A 12,919-nucleotide genomic window follows, 5' to 3' on the forward strand; every position below is an offset into this window, starting at 1 on the left:
GTAATATTATTGGAACTATATAATATAAAGGTACTATATAATAACATATGTATGATGTATAACTGTTACATAAGAATTGTTCATTCTAAAGTTGCCCATTAAAATTAAAAACGTTATTCACTTCTTCTAGCAAAAATTACCAATTTCAGAAAAAATGTTAACAACAGACAATTCTGATATTTAAAATAGTCGTATTAAGAATTTTTAGCCAAATTTGTTCCCTATATATGAGTAGGTTTATTTTATTCCTTAACATATGACTTCGATCATTTTTAGTCCTTTAAATCTTAATTCAATTATCGATCGATTGGATTGGTTTGATCCATTTGATAAAATCAATCGAACGCCATTGATTTTACTTGACCAAAAAATTAAGAAAGTGAAAAATCGTCCGTGCTTAATTGTTTAAATATTTCACAAAATTATTTTTACTATAATCAATCGAGTTTGATCAATTTGTTCGATTTTTTTGTGTGTGTGTTTATTAGTGCTTTTTTGATAGTAATAATTAGTTTTTAAGTTCATTCGGTTAATCTCCCTAACAAAGATGACTCTATATTTGGGGTGAATTAGAGCTCGTTTGGATTGACTTAAGAAAAGTAACTTTTAAGTAAAAAATAAAAAGTCAAAATGAAATGACTTTTAAGTCAAAAAATAAAAAGTAGAGGGACCTACTTTTGGTTTTTGACTTATTTTAAGTCATTTTTTTAATCTTGTCAAACACTTCCCAACTTATTATAAGTCATTTTTGACTTATGTTAAATTATTTTTTATATTTATCAAATACTTGCAAAAGTCAAAACTAACTTAAAAGTAGATTTAACCAACTTTTAAGTCAATCCAAACACCTTTTAAACTTGATATTTCCACAACCCTTGTTGGTTTATTCATTCGATTAGTTAAATAAAAGGTAAATGTTTCAATTTAGTAAATTTAAGTAATTAAAAATATTTAAAGGATCAAAATAAACCTATCCTTATTTCCCTTTTATATTTTGTCATTTTCCCCTACTCCGAAAAAAAGAGGTTTGAAATTGAAATTATTTAAAAAACTCTCGTGACCTTCACACCATCTTCTTTCTCCCTCCTTCACTCCACCATTAACATCTCTTTCTCTCTCTACTTTCTCTCTCTGGTACCGATCTTTCTTCTAAGTAAAGCTCCATTTTCAGCATAAATCCAAAATGGGTTTCATCATTTCCTCTTGGTATTCTCATATATTCTTCGCTTTCCTATTTCTAATTTCTGAGCTTCTGAACACCATTTTTGTTTAGGTACACGAAGCCCCAAAACAAGAAAACACATACCCAGAGGTTTTTAGGCGTTTTATTATGAGTTACAGCTCATATTATGCTGTTTTGTCGAATGGGGTTTTGCGTTTTTTTTCTGTTTTGTCATTGTGGTTTCTCGATCTACTTCACTGGGTTACGACTTATTGTCTTTTTACCCAATGTGTACTGTACTGTTATTACCAAGTTTGAATTTTTTTAGTGTTCTGTGCTTGTGGGTACATGGATCTTGGTGGGTAATTTACTTTGGTTCTTGTTTAGTAGAAAACATTGCTGGTAATTTGGTTTGTGTGTTAGGGAGCTTGCTAGTTATCTGATTTTTTTGAGTTTTCTGTGAGCTTTGTAGCATATCGTGCAATGTTGATCGTATTTTTGTGATTCTGTTAGGTTTTTATTATGGTTAGTGTTGATTTTGGTTTGGGACCTCTGTTGACTCTTTGTTGAAATTGGCATCTTCTTAAGTGCGGGGGTTATATGCTTTTGGACTTCTTTGATTTTTAGTAATCATGGTGTTGCTAAATTGGTTAGGTAACTGCTGAAGTTATTGAAGATTACCGTTTAATTGAGGAGTTGGATGGTCTTTTTGAGAGCTGTATAGAGTGGAGATTATAGTTTTGGAACATGACTTCTGATATGCCACCAGTTAGTATGAGGTCAAGCAGGTCATCTTTTGGCTCAAGCAATGGATATGAAACACCTTCACACTATTCCTTTCCAACCTCAAATGGGGATGATTATGATAGTGATGGTTCCAATTTCGCTCCACCGTAAGTTTTTTTACCATTATATCTACTTCTTTGGTCTTATTTCATACTTTGATGAAAATGGTTAGTGTTATCTAATGCTGTATCTCCTACCTTACAAGTTATAATTACCAACTGCATTTTTGCGTTATGTAATGTGCAGCACTCCAAATACCCTCTCATCAGTCCTGTCACCCGAACTTGCTGGTGCAATACCTTATATTGACAGATTCCAGGTGAGACATGACTTTGCAGAAAAAGATAATCATTTGAGTCTGTATGCACACAACAAAGATTGGAGTGACTTTTTTCCTTTTCTGAATTTTGTTAAGAATGACATGGTGGATCTCAATTATGCTTTGCTGCTACTTCAGAGAGGTAATATAGATTCTTTGTGGTTATAGGTTGAGGGCTTTTTGAAGGCTATGCAAAAACAGATTCACTCTGCTAGCAAACGTGGGTTCTTCCTGAAAAAATCTGTTGGGCCCCAAGTTCGAGAAAAGTTTACATTTGAGGATATGCTGTGTTTTCAAAGGGTGAGATTAAGCTATTTAGCTCTTTACATTTTGAAAATGTATCTCTTGACACTTGCACACTAAAAACAACTTGCATCTTGACAGGAACCCATTCCAACATCAATTTTGAAACTAAATGGTGATCTCATTAGCAGGGCAGTTAAGTTATTTCAGTCTATTCTGAAGTATATGGGTATTGATTCCTATGATAGAGTGGCTCCAATCAGCTTGGATGAACGGATTGAGCTTGTTGGCAAGCTATTTAAGCAGGCCCTGAAGCGATCTGAGCTTCGGGATGAAATGTTTGCACAAATTTCAAAACAAACTAGGAATAATCCAGAGAGGTACTTTGACCATCAAGTTTATTGATTGAGAAATGGGAAGCTGATATTCACTTCTTTCTGTTGATTATGTTGCTTTTAACTTGACTATGTTCCACACATGTTTGTTTCGTACATATAGGCATTCTTTGATTAAAACATGGGAGCTAATGTACTTGTGTGCATCTTGCATGCCTCCAAGCAAGGAAATTGGTGGATACTTGTCAGAATATATTCACACTGTAGCACATGGGACTAATACTGATTCCGAGGTTCAAGTTTTTGCTATAAATACTCTAAATGCACTGAAACGTTCGATTAAGGCTGGACCTAGGCACACGATACCTGGTCGTGAGGAGATTGAAGCTCATTTAACTGGTAAAAAGCTTACTACAATAGTGTTTTTCTTGGATGAAACTTTCGAGGAAATTACATATGACATGGCAACCACTGTTGCTGATGCTATTGAGGTATTGTTGAATTTCCATATAGTTTACATACAATAAACTTTTTTTTGATAAATTTGATGCTAATGTTTGAGTTATGCAAACAAAAAATACACATGGGATTTATAATTTGGTCGAACAAAACATGATTTAGGAGATCCTTGTTTTTATTCTTTGTTCTTTTATCCAAGAGCTAATGGCCATGTTTGACTCAGTATGAACTTAACATGATAGTTGGAAAATCTCTATTTATATGTGGGGTTCACTAGTTATTCTTTGGTATTAAGGTATAATGATTAATGAGAAAAGTTGCACGGTAAAAAGTAGGATAATTGTAACTTCTTGGTTATTTTATATGTGTGATATCTCTTTCCTTCGTTCATGAAAGTGAACACTGCTCTGAAGATACTATAAGAGGGAGGCGACAATGTGTGCAGGAGAGAGTAAGATAATGCTGCATCTCCAAATGTGTTCTTGAATGAAACATCCTAGTAAAATAATTCTCATAAAAATAGACATCCTTGAAAAATAAACCTAATTGATAGATGATATGTAGTTTAAGATGTAATAGCAAGCCTTCATTTACAACAGCTTAAACAGTTTGGACTTGCACAACCCAACACCTTAAGGCACTGTTGGAGTGGCCTAGGCCATTATAAACCTGTTTTGCACTTACACGACCCATGTGGGACATGATATTTAACACTAAAATTTTCATTGGCAGTTTCAGTCTTTTATCTTTTCCTTTCCTCTTTGTTCTATTCCTTAGATGGCTTCTTTATCAATCTTTGCTTCCTTCCAACATACATCTCATGTCTGTTCTAAATCTATTATTCACTTGGCTTAGTGTTTAAGTAGTAATTGACTTCTGATCAGTCAATGGACAGCTTCTTATAGTTTGTTCTGGAACTTTAACTTTTGTGCTATCTGTCTGTTACTTCTTATTCTCTTCTCTTTTCTTTCTTTTTCTTAGACTCATTTTCTTAAGACTCAAGAATTTTAAAGTTTTGACTTATTTATAGTCATAGATGGCTTAGTCTCTCTAACTTGAATTTCAGAAAGGGCTTTAAGATCATTTGACATGGTTTATTATCACTTTTTTAATTAAGAAGTCCTCTTTAAGCATTCTTAGTTTCTTGAGGAAACAGATATATTTAACGTTGGAAATGATGATGATGTTTTCCCTTGATAATTTTTTTGTGACATACCTTCTCTTTCAGGAGGTTGCAGGGATAATCAAATTGTCTGCTCATGCTAGCTTCAGTTTGTTCGAGTGCCGTAAGGTTGTTACTGGATCTAAATCTCCAGACATTGGAAATGGTACTATTTCCTTTCCACATTATAAATTATTTTAAGGTCGAATCTTCTGCATTTTAAACATGTATATTTTCTGTAGAGGAGTATATTGGTTTGGATGAAAATAAGTATATTGGAGATCTTCTGGCGGACTTTAAGGCATCGAAAGATAGAAGTAAAGGAGAGATTTTGCATTGTAAATTGATTTTCAAGAAAAAGTTGTTTCGGGAGTCAGATGAAGCTGTTACAGAGCCAATGTTCGTGCAATTATCGTATGTTCAAGTATGTTAGTTTGCTTATAGTTAATTGAGCTATGCTAAATGTTCAAGTCATTGGTATACCTTCAAATCAAAGTTGATTCTACTATGTAATAATATTTGTTGTGTTCACAGTTACAACATGATTACATAATGGGCAATTATCCTGTTGGCAAGGAAGATGCTGCACAGATGTCTGCTTTGCAGATCCTGGTTGACATTGGATATGTGGATGGCCCCGAATCTTGCACGTCAGTAGTTCTTTTTTTAACTTCTGTTCCTTTTAGATTATGCCTCATACTTTCTCCCATATTTGACTGGTCTCCAGTTTCTTATTCCTTCTTACTGGTACTTTTCCTTTCAAAGCCTGAACATGTTGTAGTGTTTATGCCTTTCCCATATGCTAAGTTGTTTAGTTTTTTATAGTGACTGGACATCACTGCTGGAGCGATTTTTACCCAGACAAATTGCAATGACACGGGCAAAGAGGGAATGGGAATTGGACATCCTTTCTCGTTACAAAGTGATGGTAAGAGCTTTATCTGGGTCTTCTTGGTCAATGAATAATGTTCTAAGAAATTGAATAGAAGTTCTTTTATTGACTTTTTCCTTAATGATGCTTTTTATGCTTTACTACATGTGTTTTCATTCATAATAAAAGGTGTTCTCCAATCAATACAACAAGAACTATGCCTCAGTCCCAAACAAGTTGGGGTCGGCTGGATGAATCCTTGCTGTTCTATTTAAGCTCATGTCATCACCACACAAGTGTTCTCCAATCAATATTAGATTATTTATGTTTCCTGCATTTCTCAAAGTCATTTTTTTGTGAGCAGGAAAAGAGAATTACCAGCAGTTCTCGGCTGTTGTCCCTGAGTTACTTTTAACTGTTCACTTTGTTCTATTTGTTTCTTTTTTCTTTTCATCGTGGCTAGTTTTCCCTTCATTTATTTAAAAATTTGCTAACCAGCTATCCTATGATTTATGTTTAAATTACTTGGATTCTTGTGTTTGTGAACTGCTACCAACATGAGGTTCATTCTTTTCTTCTCTTTAGGAAAATCTGACAAAAGATGATGCCAAACAACAATTTTTGCGGATCCTGAGGACACTTCCTTATGGGAATTCAGTTTTCTTTGCTGTTCGGAAGATTGATGATCCAATTGGACTTTTACCTGGGAAAATTGTATTGGGCATTAATAAGCGTGGGGTATGATATAATGTATGGTGTTGCTTAACTGTTTTAGAAGTGAGATGTGTATTTACTTTAGGCATGATTTTCTCTTTCTCCACAGGTTCATTTTTTCCGTCCAGTTCCAAAGGAATATTTGCATTCAGCTGAGCTTAGGGACATAATGCAATTTGGTAGCAGCAACACTGCTGTGTTCTTTAAGATGAGAGTTGCTGGTGTCTTGCATATATTTCAGTTTGAAACGAAACAGGTTCAAAGTGTTTCTATTACCAATGAACATGCTTATGTTATGTGTGTCATTGAATCTGACTCACCATTTCGCATAGCTTGACATCTCCATTCTACGCAGGGAGAAGAAATTTGTGTTGCTCTGCAAACACATATTAATGATGTGATGTTACGCCGTTACTCTAAAGCCCGCTCTTCGGCTAATGGTTCTGTTAATGGAGATGTTCCAAATAATCCCAAAACTGCAAACACTGATATTAATGAAAGACGCATTCAGGATTTGTCTAGAGCCCTTGAAGAATCTCAGAAGAAAGTCAATGATGTGAGTGGTATTTGTTGTTGTAGAAGAAACTTTTTTGCTTTTTGCAAAGTTAGAATTGAAATGTTTAACGTTTAAGGTATATGCTGCTGGTAATATGAAAACAGAATTGACTTGCCATATTAGAATATATTTCTCATCTCCTATCATTCATCTCTCTGGCAAAATGTACATGACACTTATTTGCTCTACCCATTATGCATTCATCCATCTTTTCAATTACAATAGTCAAATGCACACATTTGCTTCGAGCTCATGGTCTTTGTACTGATAAGCAGTTGGTGGAAGATTTACATGAAAGGCAAAAACAAGAATCAGAGATGCAAGAAGAATTGGACGGCTTAAAAGATAACTTGAGTTCCGAGAAGCAAAATTTAGCAGCGGCTGCTTATGATTGTGATAAATTCAGATCTTTATGCGATGAAAAAGATGCAGAGCTTCAGGTGTTTGTTAAATGTGCTTGAATTTGATTTATTGAGGTGACAATCATCTCATTGTATAAGCCCATTCCTTACAGGCTGCCCTAACGGAGAAGCGAAACTTGGAAATGCGTCTTTCAAAGTTAAGTTCTCAAGGATTGGAGAAAAATATTACGAAAGAGTTGGTTGAAGCAAATAACCAGGTAGCGCTATAAATTTGTGTCTGGCCTTAAATTTTTGTTGAAATTAGTTGGTGAGTTTAATAAACCTACAAAAAACAAACTTATGTGGCTTTCACTTGCAGGTCTTACAGAAGATCCAAGAAGAGTTGAAAGCTCGTACTATGGATTTGCGTACTGCAGAAGAAACAAAGAGGAGGCTTTTGAGTGAAAAAGCATCACTTGAGGAAAAAGTCATAGGACTAGAGAAGAAGAAATCAAATGAGGTATGTTGCCTCAATGTCTTTGTGTTTAGCATGCATTCTATATTTATATTGATATTTTTGTTTGACTGCACTGATTTTTTGGAGTACAGATGGAAAACCTTCAGAAAGATTTTGAAAAAGAATGCAAGGGGCTGAGGCTCCGAGTCTCTGAACTTCAAAGGAAACTAGAAGAGGCCAAACACGACTTGATTGGTGCACAGTCTGGTCTTGAAGCTAAAGACAAGGAACTAGAAATGCTACAGAATAATTTAAAGGAGCTTGAGGAGCTGAGAGAAATGAAAGAGGTGAACATCTTGTACTAATATTTACAACAACTATGCTTCTATCCCAAGTCAGTTGCTATCGGTTATGTGATCCTCAGTACCCATTGGTTTTGAATTGCAAGGATTCATGATTCAATAACTAGTTTTATACTGGCAGTGTACTTACTTCCTTTAGATGTGTTTGGAACCAGCAATGTTAGCAAGCTCACATAGGCAGAGTTTATACTTAGATATTTGTGTTATAATATATGCCCTATTTATTATGGCATATCAAACATCATATTTTCATTTTTAATTTGGCAATTACTTGACAGGATATTGATCGAAAAAATGCACAAACTGCTGCCATCTTGAAAATGCAAGGGGCTCAATTGGCAGAAATGGAAGCACTTTACCGGGAGGAACAAGTTCTGAGGAAAAAGTATTTCAACATAATAGAAGGTAAAATTACTGGCCTTTTTTTGTGCCACTGAACATTTTTCTATAAAAAATTATTTGCTATTTCTATTGAAGTGTAATGTTATGGATCTTACTCATGTCTCAGATATGAAAGGCAAGATCAGAGTCTACTGTAGATTAAGACCACTTTGTGAAAAGGAAATTATAGCAAAGGAAAGAAATGCCATCAGAAGTGTTGATGAGTTTACCGTTGAACATTTATGGAAAGATGATAAAGCAAAACAGCACATGTATGACCGTGTCTTTGATGGAAATGCCACCCAAGATGATGTGTTCGAAGATACTAAGGTAAGCAAGAAATCAATTGATTTCTTTTAGAACTCTGCTAGGATCTAATCTATATTGCCTAGCAGCTTCTAAGTTTGACATGTTGGTGGTGTAGTATTTGGTGCAATCAGCTGTTGATGGATATAATGTTTGCATATTTGCATATGGACAAACTGGATCTGGCAAGACATTCACAATCTATGGAGCTGATAGTAATCCAGGACTGACACCAAGAGCTATGTCCGAACTCTTTAGAATTATGAAAAAAGACAGTAATAAGTTCTCTTTCTCTTTAAAGGTAAACTCTTCTCATTCTTTAAAAGATTATGATAGGTTTTTATTCCGGCTTTAATTAATTTAGGTAGTATATCAATTATGCTTCAAATTACCTTACCTTATAAAGAAGGCACATTAATTATGCTATGCGTCAAGTTTCTAAATTTCCACTTCTTCAGTTAAACATTTATTACAAAAATTGTCGAGACTGAGTATTTGAATGTTTTCACCTTTTGAGAATGAGTTAAATAAAAAAAAAATCATTTTTTTTCCAAAAGAATCTTTTCAACTTGTTTTGTTTTCATATGATTTTTCTCCTTATTCGGTGCTTGTAAGTTATAGAGTACCTGAATAGATGGACTTCCAGAAGGCTCATTGTAAACTCATGAGTGTTTATGAACTTGTTCAGGCGTACATGGTAGAGTTGTATCAGGATACGTTGGTAGATCTTTTATTGCCAAAGCAAGCAAAGCGCTTGAAATTGGATATAAAAAAGGATTCAAAGGTGATTGTTATTTGGAGCTTCTCAAATTATCAATACTTCTTATGTCAATAAGTCCTTTGCAGTTTTCTTTTCATTTTACTAAGCTTGGATAAGCTTATGTTTATTTTTTTATTTTGGCTGTAACAATTAGCAAAATTTGGTACAAACAGGGTATGGTTTCTGTGGAGAATGTGACAGTGGTGTCTATTTCAACGTATGAGGAGCTTAAGACAATAATCCAAAGAGGATCTGAACAGCGTCATACGACTGGAACCTTGATGAATGAGCAGAGTTCAAGATCTCATCTTATTGTTTCAGTTATTATCGAGAGTACCAATCTTCAAACTCAGGCAATTGCCAGAGGGAAGGTAGGTGTATCACACCCTTCTGCTTTATTGCCACAATTTGAACTTGTTCGACTTATATGATGCTGCACATTCTGGGGAATTTCAAAGTGCAAGTAGACAGAAGATAGTTGGTCACTCGCTTTTCCTTAGTTGGAATTTTAAACTTTTTCGCATCCTTATAGTTTGATGGAGTAGCTCAAGTTTTATTTCTTAGCATCTTTAGGTAGATCTTAGAGCTAGTATATCTTAATTTGTTATTTACCTTACGAATATAGAATCACTAAAAAGTTTAGCTTTGTACCTCTAGCTTCTGCTTTATTCTTTTCTATGTGTCTGCAGCTGAGTTTTGTGGATCTTGCTGGCTCAGAAAGAGTTAAAAAGTCAGGCTCAGCTGGCAATCAATTAAAAGAAGCTCAAAGCATTAACAAGTCCCTATCAGCACTTGGTGATGTTATAAGTGCATTATCTTCAGGAAATCAACACATTCCTTATCGAAATCACAAGCTAACCATGTTGATGAGTGACTCGTTAGGTGGAAATGCAAAAACCCTGATGTTTGTAAACATCTCTCCAGCAGAATCAAACTTGGATGAGACTCACAATTCCTTGACGTATGTTCTTTATTGTTTCATTTCTTGATCGTGGTATTCATATTTAAATGAGCTAATAATTTTCCTCCTTCAATTGATCATGTTAATCATATGATGGAGCCGACTTATATTCAAGGGTTGTTACTTATCTGGAAATTTGGTTTCCATGCTTCACAGGTATGCATCAAGAGTTCGTTCTATTGTAAATGATCCCAGCAAAAATGTTTCCTCTAAGGAAGTCGCTCGTTTAAAGAAGCTAGTTTCATATTGGAAGGAACAAGCTGGTAGAAAAGGAGATGATGAGGAATTGGAGGAAATCCAAGATGAACGACCAACTAAAGACAAGACTGATGGTCGTTATTCCATGTAAAACCTCTCGAATTGAACACGTGGAACGAAAATCAAGTTGAGTATCTTGTTTAGCTGCCTCAAAAGTGTGATGAAGGAAATAGTGAACAATTGAACAGCTTGTTCAAGCTGGTACTGAAGTGGTTGAGATTTTCCTTCCCAGAATTTTGTTGTCTGATTGGGAGTCTTAAAGAATTTAGCTTAGAGAGTCCTCAATCCTCATGTTGTACAGAGCTATATGTGTATATTATACTTAAACAATCAATCAATGGTTACTTCATTCTTTCTCCCCAATTTTTTTGTTCTTTGTTTTGGATATGGAAATCCTTATTATTGTTGATAATTATTACATAATTAGGCTAAGCAGCCCTACTTACCAGATTGATTTGTTATATATACTCCAATCCAATATAGCTGTTTTTTATATCTTGCATTTCTTTTTTCGGAACCATAAGAGAAATTTCAGCAGAATGGTCCATTTCTCAGCATTCTTACCAACTTACGTTAATTTATAAACTTCTTGGTAAAGTGTTCGTTCATACCTTCAACAGCACCAAGATATTGGCAGTGTTTACTTCATCTTGTAATGAAAATGAGCAAAAACTTTTCTTATTTCATTTCTTGATTCTTGTCTCTTTTTTGGAAAACAACCTTATGTTATAATCCCTTGTTATATCAATTACCTCATCTTTTTTTTTCTTTTATTACCACTTCCAACGAAATACGTAATTGTTTTTCAAACATCATTTATAAAATACATTGAATATACGGAAAAGGGTCAAAATTGCCCCTGAACTATATGAAATAGACCATTTATACCCTTCGTTACATTTTGGGATAAAAAATGCCCCTGCTGTTATCCTAAGAGACCACAAATACCCTCAAGAGTTAACACCCCAAATTTTTGTTGACGTGGCAAGCCACGTGGGACTAATCCTTCCACCTAAGCGTTGCCAACTAGGATTCACTACAAAAGAACTAGACCTTTAGCGGCAACAACAGTCGCCACAAAAACCAAGAAAATCGTCACTAAAAGTTTTTAACATCCAATTCTAATTTTGTGTTTTTTTCTTCATTGTTTTTTAAAAACCAAATATGATATCGATTAAGTAGGAGTTTGAAGACACTATATGTTTTATTTTTATGTCATATGTAAATGTATAAAATGTACAATGATGCATTATATATATATAGTAGGGGATTTGAATATTTTGATTATTTTTCGTAATAATATTGGATGTTTTTAATATGGATATTGCAAGTTATTTATTTTAGAAAATTAGGTCGCAATCGAAATTAATTATCATATTTTTTTGTTGAAAAAATAGGTTTTACTAGCGAATGGTTGTTGGAGCCTTAGTCGCTACTAAAAATCACTCATAAGCTTTAGTGGCAATATTTTGGGATTTTGTGGTGACTTTGTCGCCACTAAAAGTCAAGTTCTTTTGTAGTGAATCTTAGTTGGCAATGCTTAGGTGGAAGGATTAGTCCCATGTGGCTTGCCACGTCACTAAAAAATTGGAGTGTTAACTCTTGAGGGTATTTGTGGTCTCCTGGGATACTGCAGGGATATTTTTGATCCCAAAATGTAATGGAGGGTATAAGTAGTCTATTTCGCATAGTTCAGGGACAATTTTGACCCTTTTTCGTTGAATATATCCTTGTCATTTCCGTCCTGGAATAAAATTAATTATTATTTTCCATTTTATGTTAATAGTAATTGTTCTTGACGACTACATATATTTAAATTGTAGAGTGATGACACATATTCAATAAAGAGAAATTAAATAAAAATAAAATTATAAAAAATCTTCCAAATTAATATTTTTAAAGAAACATGACAAATAATTTGATGAAGAGAAAATATAATAAATTAAATGAATTACACTATTGTTTGATTTTTGTTTTTCTCACAGGAGAGTGATGTATGCTTCAAATGTGTTTGTATGTCCAAAAGAAGGGCTAACCCATCAGTGTCCCCCTAAACTTGGCACGAAATTTCACTTAGGCGCCTCAAGTGGGCGATGTTCATTTTAGACACCTCATGTAGGGTCTTGCTGTGCCATTTTGACACTTTTAGCAGAGGCGTATCTAGGATCTCGGCTAGATGGGTGCACGATTACGAAAAAATGTATCTCTAATATAAATTTGATCGATTTGAATTTTAGTTTGTAATATGAATCATTAAAGTTTAAAAAATTATAGATCCAAAATATATAATACTACTAGTTTTAAATTTTAATATACACATTTGATTTAATTATATAAAAATTTTACAATGCTAAATTTTTTAGGAATTCTCAATGTAATACACTTGAAAATTTTGAAAGAATAAAGGAAAAAAACAAAAGAAAAATTAGTTGAAACGACAAAAGTGTAACTGATAACCACTTGAAAAAGTGTTACTCAAAGAAACA

The 12,919-nt window shown here is 34.0% G+C and overlaps 1 protein-coding gene across 2 annotated transcripts; it reads left to right on the forward strand.

The window, feature by feature from the left end:
* The first annotated feature begins 1,050 nt into the window (after positions 1–1,050).
* Positions 1,051–10,796, forward strand: LOC125846442 (kinesin-like protein KIN-14E). Of its 2 annotated transcripts, none has more exons than XM_049525853.1 (24): positions 1,051–1,312; positions 1,817–2,055; positions 2,195–2,267; positions 2,436–2,567; positions 2,652–2,890; positions 3,009–3,336; positions 4,533–4,632; positions 4,709–4,890; positions 5,001–5,116; positions 5,292–5,394; positions 5,923–6,075; positions 6,161–6,307; positions 6,407–6,607; positions 6,883–7,047; positions 7,122–7,226; positions 7,328–7,468; positions 7,558–7,752; positions 8,046–8,172; positions 8,276–8,478; positions 8,573–8,755; positions 9,143–9,238; positions 9,388–9,585; positions 9,904–10,175; positions 10,332–10,796. In XM_049525853.1, the coding sequence occupies exons 2-24, from the start codon at positions 1,910–1,912 to the stop codon at positions 10,522–10,524; spliced, it is 3,798 nt and encodes a 1,265-aa protein (XP_049381810.1). In that variant the 5' UTR covers positions 1,051–1,312; positions 1,817–1,909; the 3' UTR covers positions 10,525–10,796. The 2 variants fall into 2 exon arrangements, with proteins under 2 accessions (XP_049381810.1, XP_049381809.1); XM_049525852.1 differs by having other exon boundaries at positions 1,051–1,206.
* Positions 10,797–12,919: the final 2,123 nt, after the last annotated feature.

This window comes from Solanum stenotomum, chromosome 12, assembly GCF_019186545.1.
Source record: "Solanum stenotomum isolate F172 chromosome 12, ASM1918654v1, whole genome shotgun sequence".
In the NCBI taxonomy this organism is placed as follows: domain Eukaryota; kingdom Viridiplantae; phylum Streptophyta; class Magnoliopsida; order Solanales; family Solanaceae; genus Solanum; species Solanum stenotomum.